The sequence below is a fragment of the Tiliqua scincoides genome, chromosome 3 (genome assembly GCF_035046505.1).
Source record: "Tiliqua scincoides isolate rTilSci1 chromosome 3, rTilSci1.hap2, whole genome shotgun sequence".
Classification (NCBI taxonomy): Eukaryota; Metazoa; Chordata; class Lepidosauria; order Squamata; family Scincidae; genus Tiliqua; species Tiliqua scincoides.
This window is the reverse complement of record NC_089823.1, coordinates 62,601,414-62,617,942: the sequence shown is the minus strand read 5'-3', so window position 1 is coordinate 62,617,942 and position 16,529 is coordinate 62,601,414. Positions and strand designations below refer to the sequence as shown.

Genomic DNA, 16,529 nt, shown 5'->3' with positions numbered 1-16,529 from the left:
CCTTGGAGGAAGGGCAGTATAAAAATGTGAAAAATAATAAATTTACACAGAATTGTCATATAATATTTCATGACCATTTTGCTCCACTACTTATATTTTTTAATCTACACCTGTGAGTGAGGGAGGGTGTAATACAAACAGACTAAAAATATCCTCCATCTAGTGAAGGGCTCTCCAGGCCCTATTCCACAGGCCAGATATGGCACCCTGCCTTTTCCCTCCCATGTGTGAATCGCACTTACTGTTCCACAGAGGAGCAGTCCTTACCTGCCGCCTATCTCCCCCAAACTGAGCTCCAGCCAGTCATTCCCAGGTCCCGTTGCCCCAGCACCCACTGCACCTGGATTTCTGGGCAGGCGCAGCAATTTGGAACTCACTTTGGGAGAGATTTGTGGTGGAGAAGGATAGCTCCCCAGCAGAACGGTAAGTGATGGTCGCGCTGGGGACTTCTTTTCTGTTGTGCAGTGGTCTCCAGTTTGGAGACAGCTGATCTAGTGAATACTAGGTATTCTGCTAAAATGGTAAAAAAGATCCTTGGAAAACACAGATTTCCAGCACAATCCTATGCATGTCTACTCAGAAGTCTAACTGTGTTCAATGAGACTTACTCCCAGGAGAGCGTGTATCAGATTGCAGCCTTGGACTCTAAATCAGGGTGTGTAACTAAAGATTTCAGTCAAAGATTGAAGCTGGAAGTGGGACCTTATCCTGATTAAACTTGTGAAAATGTCTTTTTGGTGGTATTACTATCTTGTGGATTTCTGAGGTTCTTTCTGCTTCCTCCAAACCATGTCTAATTTCATAAATCTCTACTGCAGCGTTCCTGAAACTGTGGCCTGAGATCTGATTTCTGGTGGGTCACATAACACCACCCAAAACAACCAAAACGTGTGCGTTGCAGAGCATTCACAATTTTTAACTGTCAGAGGTGGACAGGTGACTGGCAAACCTAATAGCCCTGCACCAGTTCTGAGGGTTCACCCTTCGTGGGGAGGCTTCTGGCTTCCCCCCTCTGGTGGCTTGATATGCCACTGAGGGAGGCAAAGGAGACAGAAGCTGATAGAAGCATAACTTCTATCAGTGATCTGCACACATGCCTGAACTCCCTCCCTCAGTAGGCTCACATCAAAGGAGGGAGATAACAAAAGGAGAAGACAGAAGCCCAAGGGAGGGAGTTAAGAGAACCAAGGAAGGAGGTTGGTGCACAGCAACCATTTTCAGCTGTGCAGGGCTTCTATTACAGCTGTGCAGCTTACAGGGAACAGTGGCTGTAGGATCACTTGCTTGCCCTTCCCACCCTTTCTGGAGTGTGAATTGTCACTACCAGTTTTAAACCCAAGTTGTTATGTTGTTGAATAACATTCACCATGGTTAAGGTTAAACAGGATTCCCACCAAGTCAAGGTCTGAAACAGTTCCAAGCAGAATTAACAGAACTGGTTAAGCAATGGAAAGTGCAAACTGCTCTGAAGAGTTAATGGCTTATGTGAAATTTTAAACCTCGAACTTTCCAGCTCATCCTCAGACTGGAATTATTTGTTATCTAACTCATGTTTCCAAACACCCACATGTCAATTTGTAATGCAGAAGCAGAGCAAGGAGATGGCCATTTGAAGAGGAGAATCTAGAACCTCAATAAGGTATTAACATTTGAAGAGAGCAACTGCTTTAGAATGCTGAAGTAGTAACTAGCACATTTATTTTCCAGATGTCCCATACCTGGTTGGTGAGAGGCTGCTGAATCTGGTCAGCATATGATAAGGCAGACACTTGTTGGTCATTTATGTTCTGCTGCCGACGATCACTGTACTGCTGATGTGAATGGGACATCTGTCCAGCCATTTGAAGGCCAGCAGCATGGAATGAAAATGACGGTGCAAGCCGAACAGATGAAGGTTTGCATGCTGAAGTCTCTCCTCCTAGAAAAGACAGCATAAGAGTTTAGTACAGCTTTCCCACTTGTGTACCTTTACATTCAAATATACAAATGGAAAAAAAATGTGTTATGAATACGCGGCAGTTTTCATTTACAGATTTTCTTGAACTGGACAAAGGTGTGTCAAAGAACACCATCTGAGATTTTACAAATCTGAAAGTTGCAGTACACACAATGTTCAACATCAGAGACATGCTATTTCTTTTAATGTGCCTAATGTTTCCTACCAAGTTGAAATGCATGTATGCATAGGCACCTCTCATTTTACACAGGAGTTATATTTTAGAAAAGCAACATTTATCTCAAAAATGTGTAAATTAAAAATATTTTTACCACGTATTTAAATGGTACAGTTCAGGGGATCTGTTCCATATGTTCTATTACAGAACTCCAAGGATAAGAGATTTTCTTTGCACTTGCAGATGTCCCTGATTGAGCAGTTTTGTTTTTGTTTTATCTTCTCCGCACTGTCTTGAATGGTATGAACAGTGCTCCCACTTAAACCAAACACGTGGCCAATATCCAGTACAGGCTCTCCTTTCTAAAGGTGGTGGATTCCATCTAATTTCACATAATCTGTGATGGCTTTTTGTTACTTTTTAGCTTTAGGCTCCCCAGGCAAAGGAGATGGAAGTTTTCCAGACATGCTTGATAGGGAAAACAGAGTTTCATGGCTGAACATGCAAGAGTTTGACCATATTGTTTCAAAAATTTGAGAGTGTAAATACGTTTTGGTAAGCATGTTCTTCCAAAAATGACTGAATCAGACACATGTAAAACGAGAGGTTCCTGTACAAGCACACGCATGCACAAACACACCCCTTTCAGCTTACCATCCTTCTTTATTATATTAACATTTCCTTTCTGCAGTTCTCTCTATATAATTTCTAAGGGCATGGGGTCCAGCCACATAGCAGAAGGCTCTATAGTGATTAAATTTCCCCTGCCCCACAGGCACTTTGTGAGTTCACGCTGATAACAGGGAAAAGAGAGACTGTGCGGTACAACTGCCACAAAATGGATTGATTTAAATCAGCATTTAAAGAAGTTTTGAACCCCAAAAGATTTGCACCAAGAAGCTACTGGACAAATTCGGGTTCTCCATGAGATGAAAGGTAAATGTTTTTGATTGGTAGGTAAAGTCATATGTATTTATAATCACAGTACCAAGTCTGAGCCAGTTGCAGAAATCAGGTAGCTACAAGGCATAAAGCAGAAGATGAAAGGTCACTCAGATAGACCTGTGTGTGACAGTTGCCAGTGTGCTGACTTGCCAGTTCATAGCCCCCAATATCAAAGTCATAAATACATCAACTACTGAACTGTATGACAATTGTTTATTATGTTTTCCTCATAGTTTTATTTCTTCAGAAAGAAAAGCAGACTTTCCTAAGAGGGTCATAAATTCAGTTTCCAGAAGGGATACGACATGCTTGCATTAGTTCAGTTTAAAAATCAGAATTTTAAAACATACATTGGACTTAAATAAAAAATATTTTTAATTCTTTTTATCCATTTTATACCTTTTCTTCCAAATCCCCATCCAAACCCTCCTCAACGCACAATACAGGTTTCTCATTATTTGGGCTAGCAAATGAACCATGAACACCTCCCTCTCATCTCATGGAAAAATGCTGTTCTGCCCAGTAGCAGCTCTTGCTTCAGGGAGATCTGGAGTATTTGGTCTGCAAATAAATGGTCTTGCTGTGTTTTCTTCTATGTATATACACAGATGAAAAGAAATCCATGTTTTAAAATGTGTTGTGTTTTGTCGTGTGTGTCTTAATGAGCAGTTAACATTTAATTAATATTACAAGGTGGCTTAGCCCACATGATCAGCAAAGAATGTTATTGATTAAACATGCAAATTTTAAGCAAATAAAAGTAAAATGGTCATGATATTTCAGTGTGATACTCCTTTAAATGAAGTGCATCAAAAGGAAATTAAAATTTCCTAGAAAATTTGGCTCTCTCATATAAAATTGTTTCATTTAGAAAAGTATCAGCAAAGCTGTGACCCAGAGAGTAGAATAAGTTTAAAACTTCTAGGGGCCCAAGTCTATATAGATTCTTCTCCCATTACCAAAGCAACATCCATTTCTATGCTGGTGGAACACTGCTGCCCAGTTTTAGTCCACTTATGGAAAATCTCCTTGCTACAGCTGTTCAACAGTATATTATACCACCACAAAGGAAAGGGGCTGTTCTAGTGAACTTTATAAGACAGTGCAAACACTATCCCCTCTCTATCATAATCAGACTATCAGTCCTTAGCCATCAAGCTGTAGAACACAAAGTGTTTCAATAATATGTGTAGCTTTACATGCACAAAAAACCTCTAGCAGCAAATGCAACTCAACTATTATAATATTTCTGATTATTTTTGTTCATATGGTAGGAACCAGTTCAAAAATGATTACCACAGTTTATCGCAGATAGGGTTATTATCCAATTAAAGACATCTTAAGACAATCATGTGGGTTTTAACTGACTCACTGATTAGTCATTAAATTGCTTAAACCTCTCTCTGTTTTTGGATGACGTATACCTATGTTGCAGCATGCAGCATGTCCTGGAAGACAAATTCATCTTTCTCACTCAAGGGGGATGCCTCTTCCAAGATGGTTCCTGTTATCTAAAGTTTTCGTAAATTTAAACTATTAAAAATAATTAACTTTTTAAAACATCTAGTGCTCAATTATTTGTCATATTTTTAAAATTGATCAAAAGTTGTTTAAGTTGATTAATCTAACTCAGTGGTTCCTAAACTCAACTGGGTCACAATATCCGCAGAGCCTCTCATCTTGGACCTCGCAAAATCTTGTGATATCCAAGATGGCGGCAGCCACGTTTTGAAAGATCTTGCAAGATCCAAGATGGCAGCTGCCAGGACAACAGGTAGGAGGGGCCACCAGGAACATCCTATGGCATTCCTGTGAGTGTACCATGACACCTTAAGGTGTTGCAATGCATACTTTGGGAACCCCTCATCTAACTGATAAATCAATTAAACCTTGCAGCCCTAATATAGCACTATTAGCACACATCGCAATGAGCTAATACATCATTGTAAAAGAATATCTGGATAAAATTGTCATCTATTTTTACCTTCCAGAGACCGTGCTTTCGGTTTCACTCAGTTTTTTCCCTCTGAATTATTTTAAATTAATAACTATATAAAATGTAATTTAAATATTCAAATAAAATGCTCCATAGCATGACCAGCTACTTTGGTATCTCTCACAAACGACAGCAATAACTAGACAGATTGTTTAGAATAAAAACCTTTCTATTGGTTTCTTCAGACGTAATCTCCTCAACAATAGATACCCATTCTGCATAAAAAGTATTTTGCTATAAGCACATACATAGCTGGGATAGGATACACAGATTGTTTAAAAACCTGTTAAGTCACTTAATATAAGACTTGGTTATTTTGAAACACAGTCACTTAATGGTGTGAGATTACATTCAACACTACAAAGCCCTACACAATTTCATCTAGAAAACTGCCCTGTGAAACAGATGCACAAAGCTCACACAGGGGTTAATTCACCATAATTAATGAAAGCTCCTGATTATGAATAATATACTGAAAAACACTTGTTAATCAATAGGACAAGAGACACATGGGAAAACCAACTTCTTCCAGAAGCAGCACATGTTTGGAATGTACTACATCTATCCTAAAGCAGTATTCTAGTCAAAAGGATACACGGAACTATTACTAACACCTTGAGCAATTATAATGGAGGGTACAGCCAATAATAACAATCTTTTCTTTGAAGTTCTCAGTTTGTCTTTGACTAGCAATGACTTTATTTAAAATATTTGTACCCTACTCTTTGGCTGACAAGGTTTCCAGAGTGACTTACAGAAAAATCAATCAATAAGAAAATCATTGTAATAAAAAGAATAGAGGAGGAGGTTATTTCACTGGGTTCTTATTCTCTTCCCCACAGGGCACTTGGTGGTTTAATGGCCACAATGAGAGGGAAGGGACCCACACTCCTTCTCAAAGCCACCTAGCATTGCTAGCTCTGAATCTAACCAGATTTCCTTTCAGTCAAAGGGTCAGAATCCTCCTCCCTCCCCCCAAAGGAAAGCAAAGTTTTGAAAGAAGAGGAGGTGACAAACCATCAGGATAATCACCTCTTCTCACCTGAATTTTTTCCTAAGCGACTGCCCAACATGCTCAGTCTCAAAGCTCTCCAAACATAGATGCCAATATATCTGGGTTAAAGTACCAAGGTTCTACAGCAGCCTTTCCACTAGGGCCAGGGAACCCCACAATCATACCATTCTCAGACCACCAAGAAAATCATGACAAGGGAGTGGGCAGAGCTATCCCCCCACCACCAACAGTAAAAAGGATAAAAACAGAGGCATGAGCAGCTGGTAAAATAAAACTTTTTTTAGTCTCATAAAGCTAGGTAGATCCCAATAGTGTGACATTTTTAAAAAGTGGGTCCCTGTGCTAAAAAGTTTGGGAACTACTGGGACAGTTTGTTTGTAGCATCCTTTCAGATTTCCTAAATGAAATTATTAATGCTGGCACATAGAGGGGCTTCAGTTGTTTGGTCATGTCTAGGGAGCAAAGGGAGAGCCCTTCTCCTTGAAGCCTTTTGTATCATGTGACTCTGCCTTCTGCCAAGAGGAGGAACTTCACACAAGTAAAGACTGAGCAACCACGGAACCAATGAGAACGGGAATTTCAGAGAGAAGACCAAATTTCCCCATTCACAGAAGTAATTTTAAAAAATCTTAATGAGTTTTATGGACCAAAAAGCAAAACCTTAAGCACTGAAAACATTAAAAGGCAAAAGAATATCAACTAGTGTAGCTCACCAAGCAACTTACAGGTCAGTGAACTCAGTGCCACACTTAATTAAAATGGACAACTAGTAATTTTATTCAAAGGCAGAAAAGCTAAAACTTCAACCCTAGCCACCCATGAATTCACATATGCCTCAACAGTGCAGTCCCAATTGTAGGTCCACTGATGATGACATGTAATGTAATTGCGTGCAGCTGAAGTTTATTTTCAAACAGGCAAACTTGCACTTGTTTCTTTTTGGCACAAATTATACAAATAATGCTATATAATGGCTGGCTACTACTGAAGTTGGAGTTGGAGTGTTGAAGTGCGTTGCTGGCAACACACATGCCAGCAAACTCCATAAGTACAGTATATTGCTACCATAAACACAAGTGTATTACAATGCACCATGGACAGAGGAAAAGAGCTGCAGTTCTAACTGGTGTTCTACCCCTGCACGCCCTCTTGGTTGCAATTCTGCTTTCAGATTCCCAAACTCTATCAGGTATTTCAATCTCTGCCGAAAGAAGTCAGATGTGACAGATGGCATTTCAAACATGTACACACATGCAGGCTAAAATGCACCGATCTGTTATGCCTGTGTGATATTCTGATCAGAGTAATAAGGGTTGAAACCATTTGAAGCATTCACTAGAAATTTCATTCACATGAGCGGTCAGTTTTTAAGATGCTAATCATTATGCCACCTCACCCAGTTTGATGCTCAAAATATCCACCAATTTTGTAATCTTTAGTTCCAACCAACACTTTTTCTTGAGTTGGAAGGCTTGGATCTCTCTCTTCCAGAATATCAGGTTGGCTTCGATTAACTAAACCAAGTTGTATAAATATGCTTAGTTTAACAGCAGACTAAACTCAAGAGCCCACAACTGACACAGATTATGGAGACAAGAATTTAGAGACAATCAAGTTGAAGCCCTTAACTGAAAATCATTAAACCACAGATTTCATTCTGAGTTATTGCCATCAAAGCAATAACTCAGACCACAAAAGTAGGCCACTGAGTCAGGATTAGAACAAAAACTTGTCTCAAAGAAATTTTAAGATTTAAGTTTCGAGTAGCTTCTTGCCAGAAAAATCACAGGGGATCACCTGTGAAAACTCAATGTAGGCGGCTCATACAGGGATCCAGCAACAGTACCTGGTGGTTCCTTCTGTGTGCAGCTTCAATAAAGATAGCTGGCAAACTCAGTAGATGCTATCCCATGCCCACTGAACATGACAGTTCTTGGGCAAGATTAGAGTCAGCACTAATCTTTATAACTGCTCTCTTCAAACAGAGTAAACACAGAAATGGAGTCTTCACTGGAGGGCAACAGGTGGAAAGAAAAATGCACTTTCACAACATAAGACAGTAGAACTGAATAAATGCTGCTGATGTTTTGAAAGCTTAGAAGGGAGATCTACGCGAGCAGCAGACTGACTGGTCTTTTAGTTCACATCATAACCTACCCAAACTCCTCCTTGCTAGGTATATGCAGGAGTGGTAACAAGAGTTGGGCAATGGTGCCAGACCCAAACCCATCAGAAGGGCCAGCTGGCCCTGAACTTTCAGTACTGGCAATAGTGAAAGTAAAGGTAAAGGTTCCCCCTGGCAATAAACCTAGTCAGGTCCAACTTTTGGGGCCGTGCTCATCTCCATTTCTAAGCTGAAAAGCCAGTGTTTGTCTGTTGACAGTTTCCGAGGTCATCTGGCTGGCATGACTAGACGCCTAAGCGTATGGAACACCATTACCATTACCATTATTATTATTATTATTAATAAAACTAACATTTTTACATGCTTTCGAACTGCTACGTTGGCAGGAGCTGGGACAAGCAACGGGAGCTCACCTTGTCACACAGATTCAAACTGCCAACCTTGCAGTCAACAGGCACTTCGGCTCAGTGGTTTAACCCACCACGCCACCACATCCCCCACTGGCAATAGTGGTAGCACCTAATTCAAGCTGCACTGGAAGGAAGCAGATCGGTGTTTCATTTCAGAATCCCCAGCAAACTGGTGCTAGCACTGAGCATGATACTAGCTGAATCATATCTATATAGGAAGTTCCCAACTTATGGACAGCGGCATCAGTGCTTTCTACACAGGTACAGTCCAGACCATCCAGTCGTGTGCTTTCGTGTAGATGCAACAGCAATGAGCCGGCAAGAGCTAGTCGCAAGGCCACCTTGGTATTTTCACACAGGTGAAGTCCATCTGGTCTTGCGCTTTTGCAGGAGCAACAGCACTTTTCTGAGTTACATCAGTTCTGACTTCTAATCAAGACAAACATCCAGAACAGAACCAAGACATAAGTTGGGACTACCAGTAATCTGGTTCAGAGCCATAATAAGTAAACTACCCAATAGTTGGTTGAAAAAATTTTCTTCGAACGGTCTGGAACAACTCTGTTATTTTTTGTCAAATTCCACAATCAGAAAGACTTCAAATTTTTCTCTCACAGTGATCACACGGACTAAACAGTCCTCAAATTTTAGCACCAGAGACCAAGTTTCATCTGCACTCTCACCCAATACCACCAGGCAGAAAGTTAAACATAAGCAATATTAAATGCAGTGTTATACATGCACGACAAAGAAAATGACATTGGTAAATGGTCACTCAACACTACTCTAACAATATTTAGTTCCTACTCAGAAGTGCAGTCAGACTTCAGCATCCATGGGGGTTGCATTCTTGGAACCCCAGCAGATGCCAAAAACCCTGGATAATCAAGGCACCTCGCATCTTTTGAGGGCCTGTCAGAGGCCTCTAAAATGCTCTTCCATTTTTTTTTTAAAATCACAAGTGTGTCTTAGACACTCCTATAAGCATTTTGACCATGCCTCAAAACACCGTCCAGACACGGAGGACATATCTGGTTGCATCTGGAAGGGTACAGATTCAACTTCAATGCAGGTCACAGGACCTGCATGGAGCTGAATCCGTGGATCACAAGGTCTGACCTGTAATCTACTTGTGTTCTTCAGTGATGCAGGCCAGAAAGCTATCTATGATGGAAAATTGTTCATATTTAACCTACAGTGTTTCGCAAAATTAAAATTAATATCATCATTAATGGATATAATACTCATCACACTGGGGAATGATGCAACTATCTTTATTCATCTGTGGGAAGTTTTCACACCTGTCATACATCTAACTTGAGATATATGAAAACAATTATGACCTATATTATCCTAATAGGTAATTCTTAGGAGCAAGTAAGACTAGAAAAATCCTAAAATGTCAGACTCCTGGAACTGCTATTTAAAATGTTCAAACAAAACAGTGGAACTGAGGTTAGTTTTAGAACTAAACTAAATTTAGATCATAATTTATCTCATTTCTTTTTTGAGTTACCAAGGCACATTGCTTACTGCCTAGATTTGCCAATGACCAATTTATCACACAAATTCCCCAATTCAAACAATGCTCCCTCCCCTGTAGGATATTTAATACATTCTTGCTCCATAATAAACCATAATCTATCACAATTCATTCATTAGTTGGATTACAGTGCAGTGTTACTGTAACTCTGAATAGTTGTTAAAATTTGTTTATTCTAGAAGTGTTTCCCAAACTGTGGATCATGACCCACCAGTGGGTTGTGAAACTGAAACTAACAAACTGTTCGCTGACTAGGAAAATGTATTGAGCCCTATGGAAAGTGAAAGGCACACACGTTTACTCATCAGTAGGCAACTGTGTCTCAATCCACAAAGAAGGGCAGGCTGAGAGGAACACAACATCACCAGAAAAGTCCCAATCTGATCAATGTGGACCCCAAAAAATATCTTGAGAAGGAAGTCCCCTGACAAGGAAAATGTATTGAGCCCTATGGAAATGGAACACCATCACAAATATGCCTCAGCTCTTATGGAAGGTCAGACAAAAGGGAACACAAGGCCACTAGGAATGGTCCTGATCCAATGAACATGTAGCTCCACAAATACTCCAGAAGGCAGACCCCCTCACCACCACCACCATAGTAAGAAGGATGAATACAGAGACTTGAGCAGCTGGGTAAGATGAAACTTTTTTTAAATTTTGTAAAAATAGGTGAGTCCTGACAGAGTGTCATTTTAAAAAGTGGGTCCTCGTGCTAAAATGTTTGGTACCATTTTTCTACCACATTTGCCAGTGCAAATAACTTTCAAACTTCTATAAAAAACAAACACCAGGTTTGTATTTATTACAGTTGCTACTAGCGATTAAGAAAGAGTAGATTTGTTGATGCATGTTTAGATGTTTGATCTGTTTTGGAAAGGGTTGTACTCTTCACTTGACAATCACATGTGCAGTCTGGTACTGCTTCTGGATTGCTGATGAATTTTCTGGTAGACAGCTGCGACCAACACCACTTGTTAGCAACTTCAGTTAGTATACCAGTTGCATTTCTTTCTGGAGATACTGGACTCCATACTCAGGACCTGGTTAGGGATGTGAATGTTAATAAGTTGTTGGGGAACAGTGACCATGCTGCAGTCTATTTCACCATGCATGTCGGAGGGAGTGCCAAGCAAATCTGACACAAAAACCCTTGACGTTCAAAGGACAAACTTCCCTCAAATGAGGTGACTAGCTTGAAAGAAGTTGAAAGTTAAGGTAAAAAGATTCCAAACTCTTAAGAGTGCATGGAGACTGTTTAAAACCACAGTAGTAAAGGTCCAGCAGAAGTGTATACTGCAAAGAAAGAAGGATTTGACTAAGTTCAGGAGGGTGCCAGTATGGCTAACAAGCAGAGTTAGAGAGGCTGCAAAGGGCAAGGAAGCTTCTTTCCATAAATGGAAGTCTTGCCCTAATGAGAAGAATAAAAAGGAACACAAACTCTGGCAGAAGTGTTAAAAGATTATTATAAGAGGCCAAGAAAGAAAAATGCATGGCCAGCAACATAAAGGTGAATAATAAAAGCTTCTTCAAATATGTTAGTTACTGCTGCTTGAACAGCCCCTCCTGACTAAGGAATGGGCAGCCCAATCTATGCTACCAGAGTGCCCAGAGGAGCAGCAGTGCCGAAATGGCTGCCGCTGCATCTTATGGGTGCAGGAACAGCCGCTGGTGTCTCCTTCGGGTAAGGAAACAAATGTTCACTTATGCCAGGTAATGTGGCTGCAGCCCCAATGGGCCTATTCAGAGCTGCACCAGCTACTGAGTGGGCACAGAATCGAGGATGCCCATATTGGGCTTTCCAGGCAGGGAGGGAGTACAGACTATGGAGGCAGAAGCTGCTGCCATTTCAGCCCCCTCCTGGGCCCAATCCACCCCCCACCCTGAAAATCTTTCCGCCACTCAATATGCATCATTGGCTGCTCCATGGCAACGTTTTTCTGGCACTGGTCCAGAGCTTCTTGCTCCCCGGGTGCTGCAAACACGCTTTACAGCATGTTCATGACACCTAGAGCTGGCAGTACACGAATACCACCAGGGGTAAGGCCCATAGGATTGGGCCCCTAAGTCAGAAAGATGTTAAAAGAGAAGATGTTTTGGATCTAAACAAATTAAAGATCAATAAGTCAATGCGCCCAGACAGCATACATCCAAGAGTTCTTAAGGAACAGAAGAATGAAGTTACTGATCTCCTAACTATAATATGCAACTTGTCCCTTAAAACCTCCATGGTGCCAGAGGACTGGAAACATCATTCCAATCTTTAAAAAAGGAAGGAGAGGGGACTCAAGAAACTATAGGCTGGTCAGCCTAACTTCTGTTCCAGGTAAGATGGTGGAAAGTCTCATCAAACATAAAATCTTATAACACATACAAACAAGCCTTGCTGAGGGAGAATCAGCTTGGCTTCTGTGAGTTTTGTGTCACAAACCTCTTAGAATTCTTTGAAAAGGTCAACAGGCATGTGGGTGATATTATATTATCTGGATTTTCAGATATTATATATCTGAATTTTCAGAAGGCGTTTGACACAGTCCCTCAAAGGCTGCTGAGATAACTCCACAGTCAGGAAGTAAGAGGGCAGGTCCTCTTATGGATTAAGAATTGGTTGAGGACCAGGAAACAGAGAGTAGGTGTCTATGGGCAATTTTCACAATGGAAAGAGGTCAAAAGAGGTGTGCCCTGAGAATCTGTCATGGGACTGTGCTTTTCAACATGTTCATAAGTGACCTGGAAACAGGGATAAGCACTGCGGTGGTCAAGTTTGTGGACAACACTAAACTTTTCCGAGCAGTGAAGACCAGAAGAGATTGTGAAGAACTCCAGAAGGATCTCTCCAAACTGGAGAATGGGCAGCAAAATGGCAGGTGCATTTCAATGTAAGAAAGTGTAAAGTAATGTGCATTGGGGCATAAAAACCAAACTTCACATATAGGCTAATGCAGTGCTTCTCAAACTGTGGGTTGGGACCCACTAGGTAAGTTGTGAGCCAGTTTCAGGGGGGTCCCCATTCATTTCAATATTTTATTGTTAATATATTAGACTTGATGCTATTGTGGTATGTGACCGCATTTGGAGAAATATTACAGATCTGTACTTTTAAAGGCCTACTATGTATATATGTCTAACAATGATAGTCAATGGGGCTAACCCTCATGGGAACTATGGATAGGATATGGATGCTTGGGGAACTGTTTTTAAAAACAAATCAGCAACTGCTTAGGAGGGTTCTTTATTTTAAATAAATTTTTTAACTTATGGTAAGCTTTTAATTTATTTGCTTAATTTGATTTTGTCATATAGGTGGTGTTTTCCTGCTTGATGATGTCACTTCCAGCCATGACATCACTTCCAGTGAGTCTTAACAGATTGGCAGTGTTAAAAAGTTCGAGAACCACTGAGCTAACGGGTTCTGAGGTGTCTGTGACAGATCAGGAGAGACACCTTGCGGTGCTGGTGGACAGCTTGCTACAAGTGACAACCCAGTATGGAGTGGAGGTAAAAAATGCCAATTCCATGCTCAGGATCATTTAAAAGGGGATTGATAATAAAAGAGCCTATATTATTACATCATTGTACAAATTGATGGTAAGGTCACATCTGGAGTATTGCGTCCAGTTCTGGACACAATATCTCAAAAAAGGACATAGTGGAACTACAAAAGGTGCAGAAGACAGTGACCAAAATGACTATTGGGCTGGGGCACCTCCCTTATGAGGGAAAAATATAGTGGTTTGGAGGCTTTTTAAGACTAGAAAAAAGGCACCAGAGGGGGGGGCATGTTGAGATATACAAGGTTATGCAGGGGATGGATAGAGTGAATAGAGGTGTGTTCTTTTCTCTCACACACACCAGAACCAGGGGACATCCAATAAAATTGAGTGTCAGGAGAGTCAGAACAGGCAAAAGAAAATATTTCTTTACCCTGTGTGTAATTAGTCTATGAAACTCTATGAAACACAGGTGATGGCACCTGGCCTAGATGCCTTTAAAAGGGAATTGGACAGATTTCCAGAAGCCCATCATAGGTTACAAGCCATGATGGGTTTGTGCAACCTCCTGGTTTTAGAAATAGGCTACCTCAGAAGGCCAGGTTGAAGAGAGTGATACCAGAATGCAAGTCTTTTGCTATCTTGTGTGCTCCCTGAGGCACCTGGTGAGCCACTTGAGATACAGGAAGCTGGATTAGATGGGCCTTTGGCCTGATCAAGCAGGGCTCTTTTTATGTTCTTATGACTTAATCATTCAAGCCCTCATCACATCCCAATTAGATTATTGTAAAGTGCTGTGTGTGCGGCCGCCTTTGAAATGTTGTTGGAAAATTCAGCTGGTCCAGGAAACAGACTATTGTCTGGGGAATGATGTTCAGATCATAATATTCCAGCATTATTTCACCTTGGTTACCAATTTGTTTTTGGGTCCAACTCAAGTGTTGTTCTTCATGTTTAAAGTACTAAATGAATGGAACCCATGATATCTCAAATACTGCCTCCTTACATATGACCATGTTCATGCACTCCATTCCACAACTGAAGTCCAGTTGATTATATCCCTCCCCACCATCCATTCAAAGTACATGGAATGGGAACACCAGTTAGTCTTTCCTGATTGTGGCACCTAAGTTATGGAATTCTCGCCTTACTTCACTACTTACATTTCAGCAAGTTATAAAATCTTGGTTTTCAAGAATACATTTGAGTCAATTTGCTATTCTTACTGTATTTTTATTATTGTTTTAAATTCTTTTATTAAATTAACAACCATCATGAGAGATGTCAAACTGAAAGGAGGAATACAAATACTTTAATATTCATTTTTTCATACTGATTTTACAGTCCAAAGTAAACTGGAATAATCTACATTACTGACCATCTCCCCCCAAAATGCCACATGTTGACTGACAGTTGTAGGGCTTCAACAGGTTTTTATTAAATTCCATTCCCAATTTGTCATCACCTGTAATATTTACTGGGAATGGTTTGATACTGAGAGCAAAGCACAGAGGTGCGAGAGATTAGCTCTGCTTTTAATAACACTATTCCAGTTTATAGAACCTGATTAAAACATCCTCTACATCATATGCCACTGGACATATGCTGTTAAATATCTTTCATCCCATTAAGGATTTATTTTTTCTGAAACTGAAACATTTAGTGCCTTTGCAGAGCTCATACCATGTAAAATTACTTTTACACATAACATGCAAAATAAATTATGCAAAACTATACATAATACACATATTTGGTGTCTTGTAGAACTGATTTTCACACACTATCCTGAACTTAAGAGTTTTTGTAGACATTTTTCTAAGCAAAACTACCATCAGAGAAAGGAAGTATAGGTAATTCTCTGATTTATGAATTATGACAGCAACTGTTACCCTGCACATGCCCGATCTTGTCTGATCTCGGAAGCTAAGCAGGGTCAGGCCTGGTCAGTACTTGGATGGGAGACCACCTGGGAATACTGGGTGCTGTAGGCTTATACCATAGTCTTTCGAGACTGAAGGTTGCCAACCACCATGAATTATGGAATGAACCAGAATTATGCAAAATGGTTATGCAAACTGAAGAACAATTATGCAAAATAAGAAAACTTATTACAGTATATAGATGGTAGAAAATGGTTTGTTCTTGTCATGCAATTTGGACAGCCTAAATACAAAGTCAGGATATGAAATGGGACCCATGTTGAACTTCACTATAGTCACAGAATGTTGCCTCTGAAACTAGACATGCTGTTCAAGAAACTATACTGGTGTTTCAAATATTGTGATAGTTCTAGTCTTCAATACTGGCTATTCTAGAATGGTAAAAGTGTTGAAAATATAAGTTCTATAAAAAAAAGACATTACATTTGATTTTATTTCATTTGCTTTCTGGTTTTGGAGTTCTTCATTGACAGGCATACTTCATTCTTCTAAACACCTAACAGTTAAGAACTCTTACCTTTATAAAATTAAACTTCTATGGGCGCAATCCTGCCTCTCACTTGGACCGGTGCAAGCCCCTTATGCCGTCCCAGGAAGGTCATAAGGCACGTTTGCACCTCCTCAGGAGTCAAATTGGTCAGTACACAGAGGTGCACAGGCCTGCGGAGGCTGGAACAAGGTCTCTGTGCAGACAGAGGCACTGAGCCTTGCGTTGGCCCAGCTGGGCCAATGCAAGGCTCTGAGGTAGGTGGGGAGGAGACAGGAGGGAGGTGTTCCTGGGTGAGGGGAGGGCGGGCAGTGGGCAGCTCTGGGGAGGGAGCAGCAGGCAGGGCTGGGATCCGGCAGTTATGGATCCCCACCCTTGTTCCTGGGGTGATTGGAGCAGTCTGAAGCAGCTTTGCTCTCCTCGAACTTGTGCCACCTCAAGAGGTGGCGCAAGTCTGAGGAGA

At 40.7% G+C, this 16,529-nt stretch overlaps 1 protein-coding gene and 1 pseudogene across 1 annotated transcript in view; one reads left to right on the top strand and one right to left on the bottom strand.

The window, feature by feature from the left end:
* The window catches only part of DYRK1A (dual specificity tyrosine phosphorylation regulated kinase 1A), a 160,355-nt gene that overhangs the window by 24,296 nt on the left and 119,530 nt on the right, over positions 1 to 16,529 (bottom strand). The window contains exon 3 of the mRNA XM_066620672.1: positions 1,719 to 1,918. Within this exon, the coding sequence (XP_066476769.1) occupies positions 1,719 to 1,918 (200 nt within the window). The remainder of the gene's footprint in view (positions 1 to 1,718; positions 1,919 to 16,529) is intronic.
* Positions 15,514 to 15,630, top strand: LOC136646337 (5S ribosomal RNA; annotated as a pseudogene).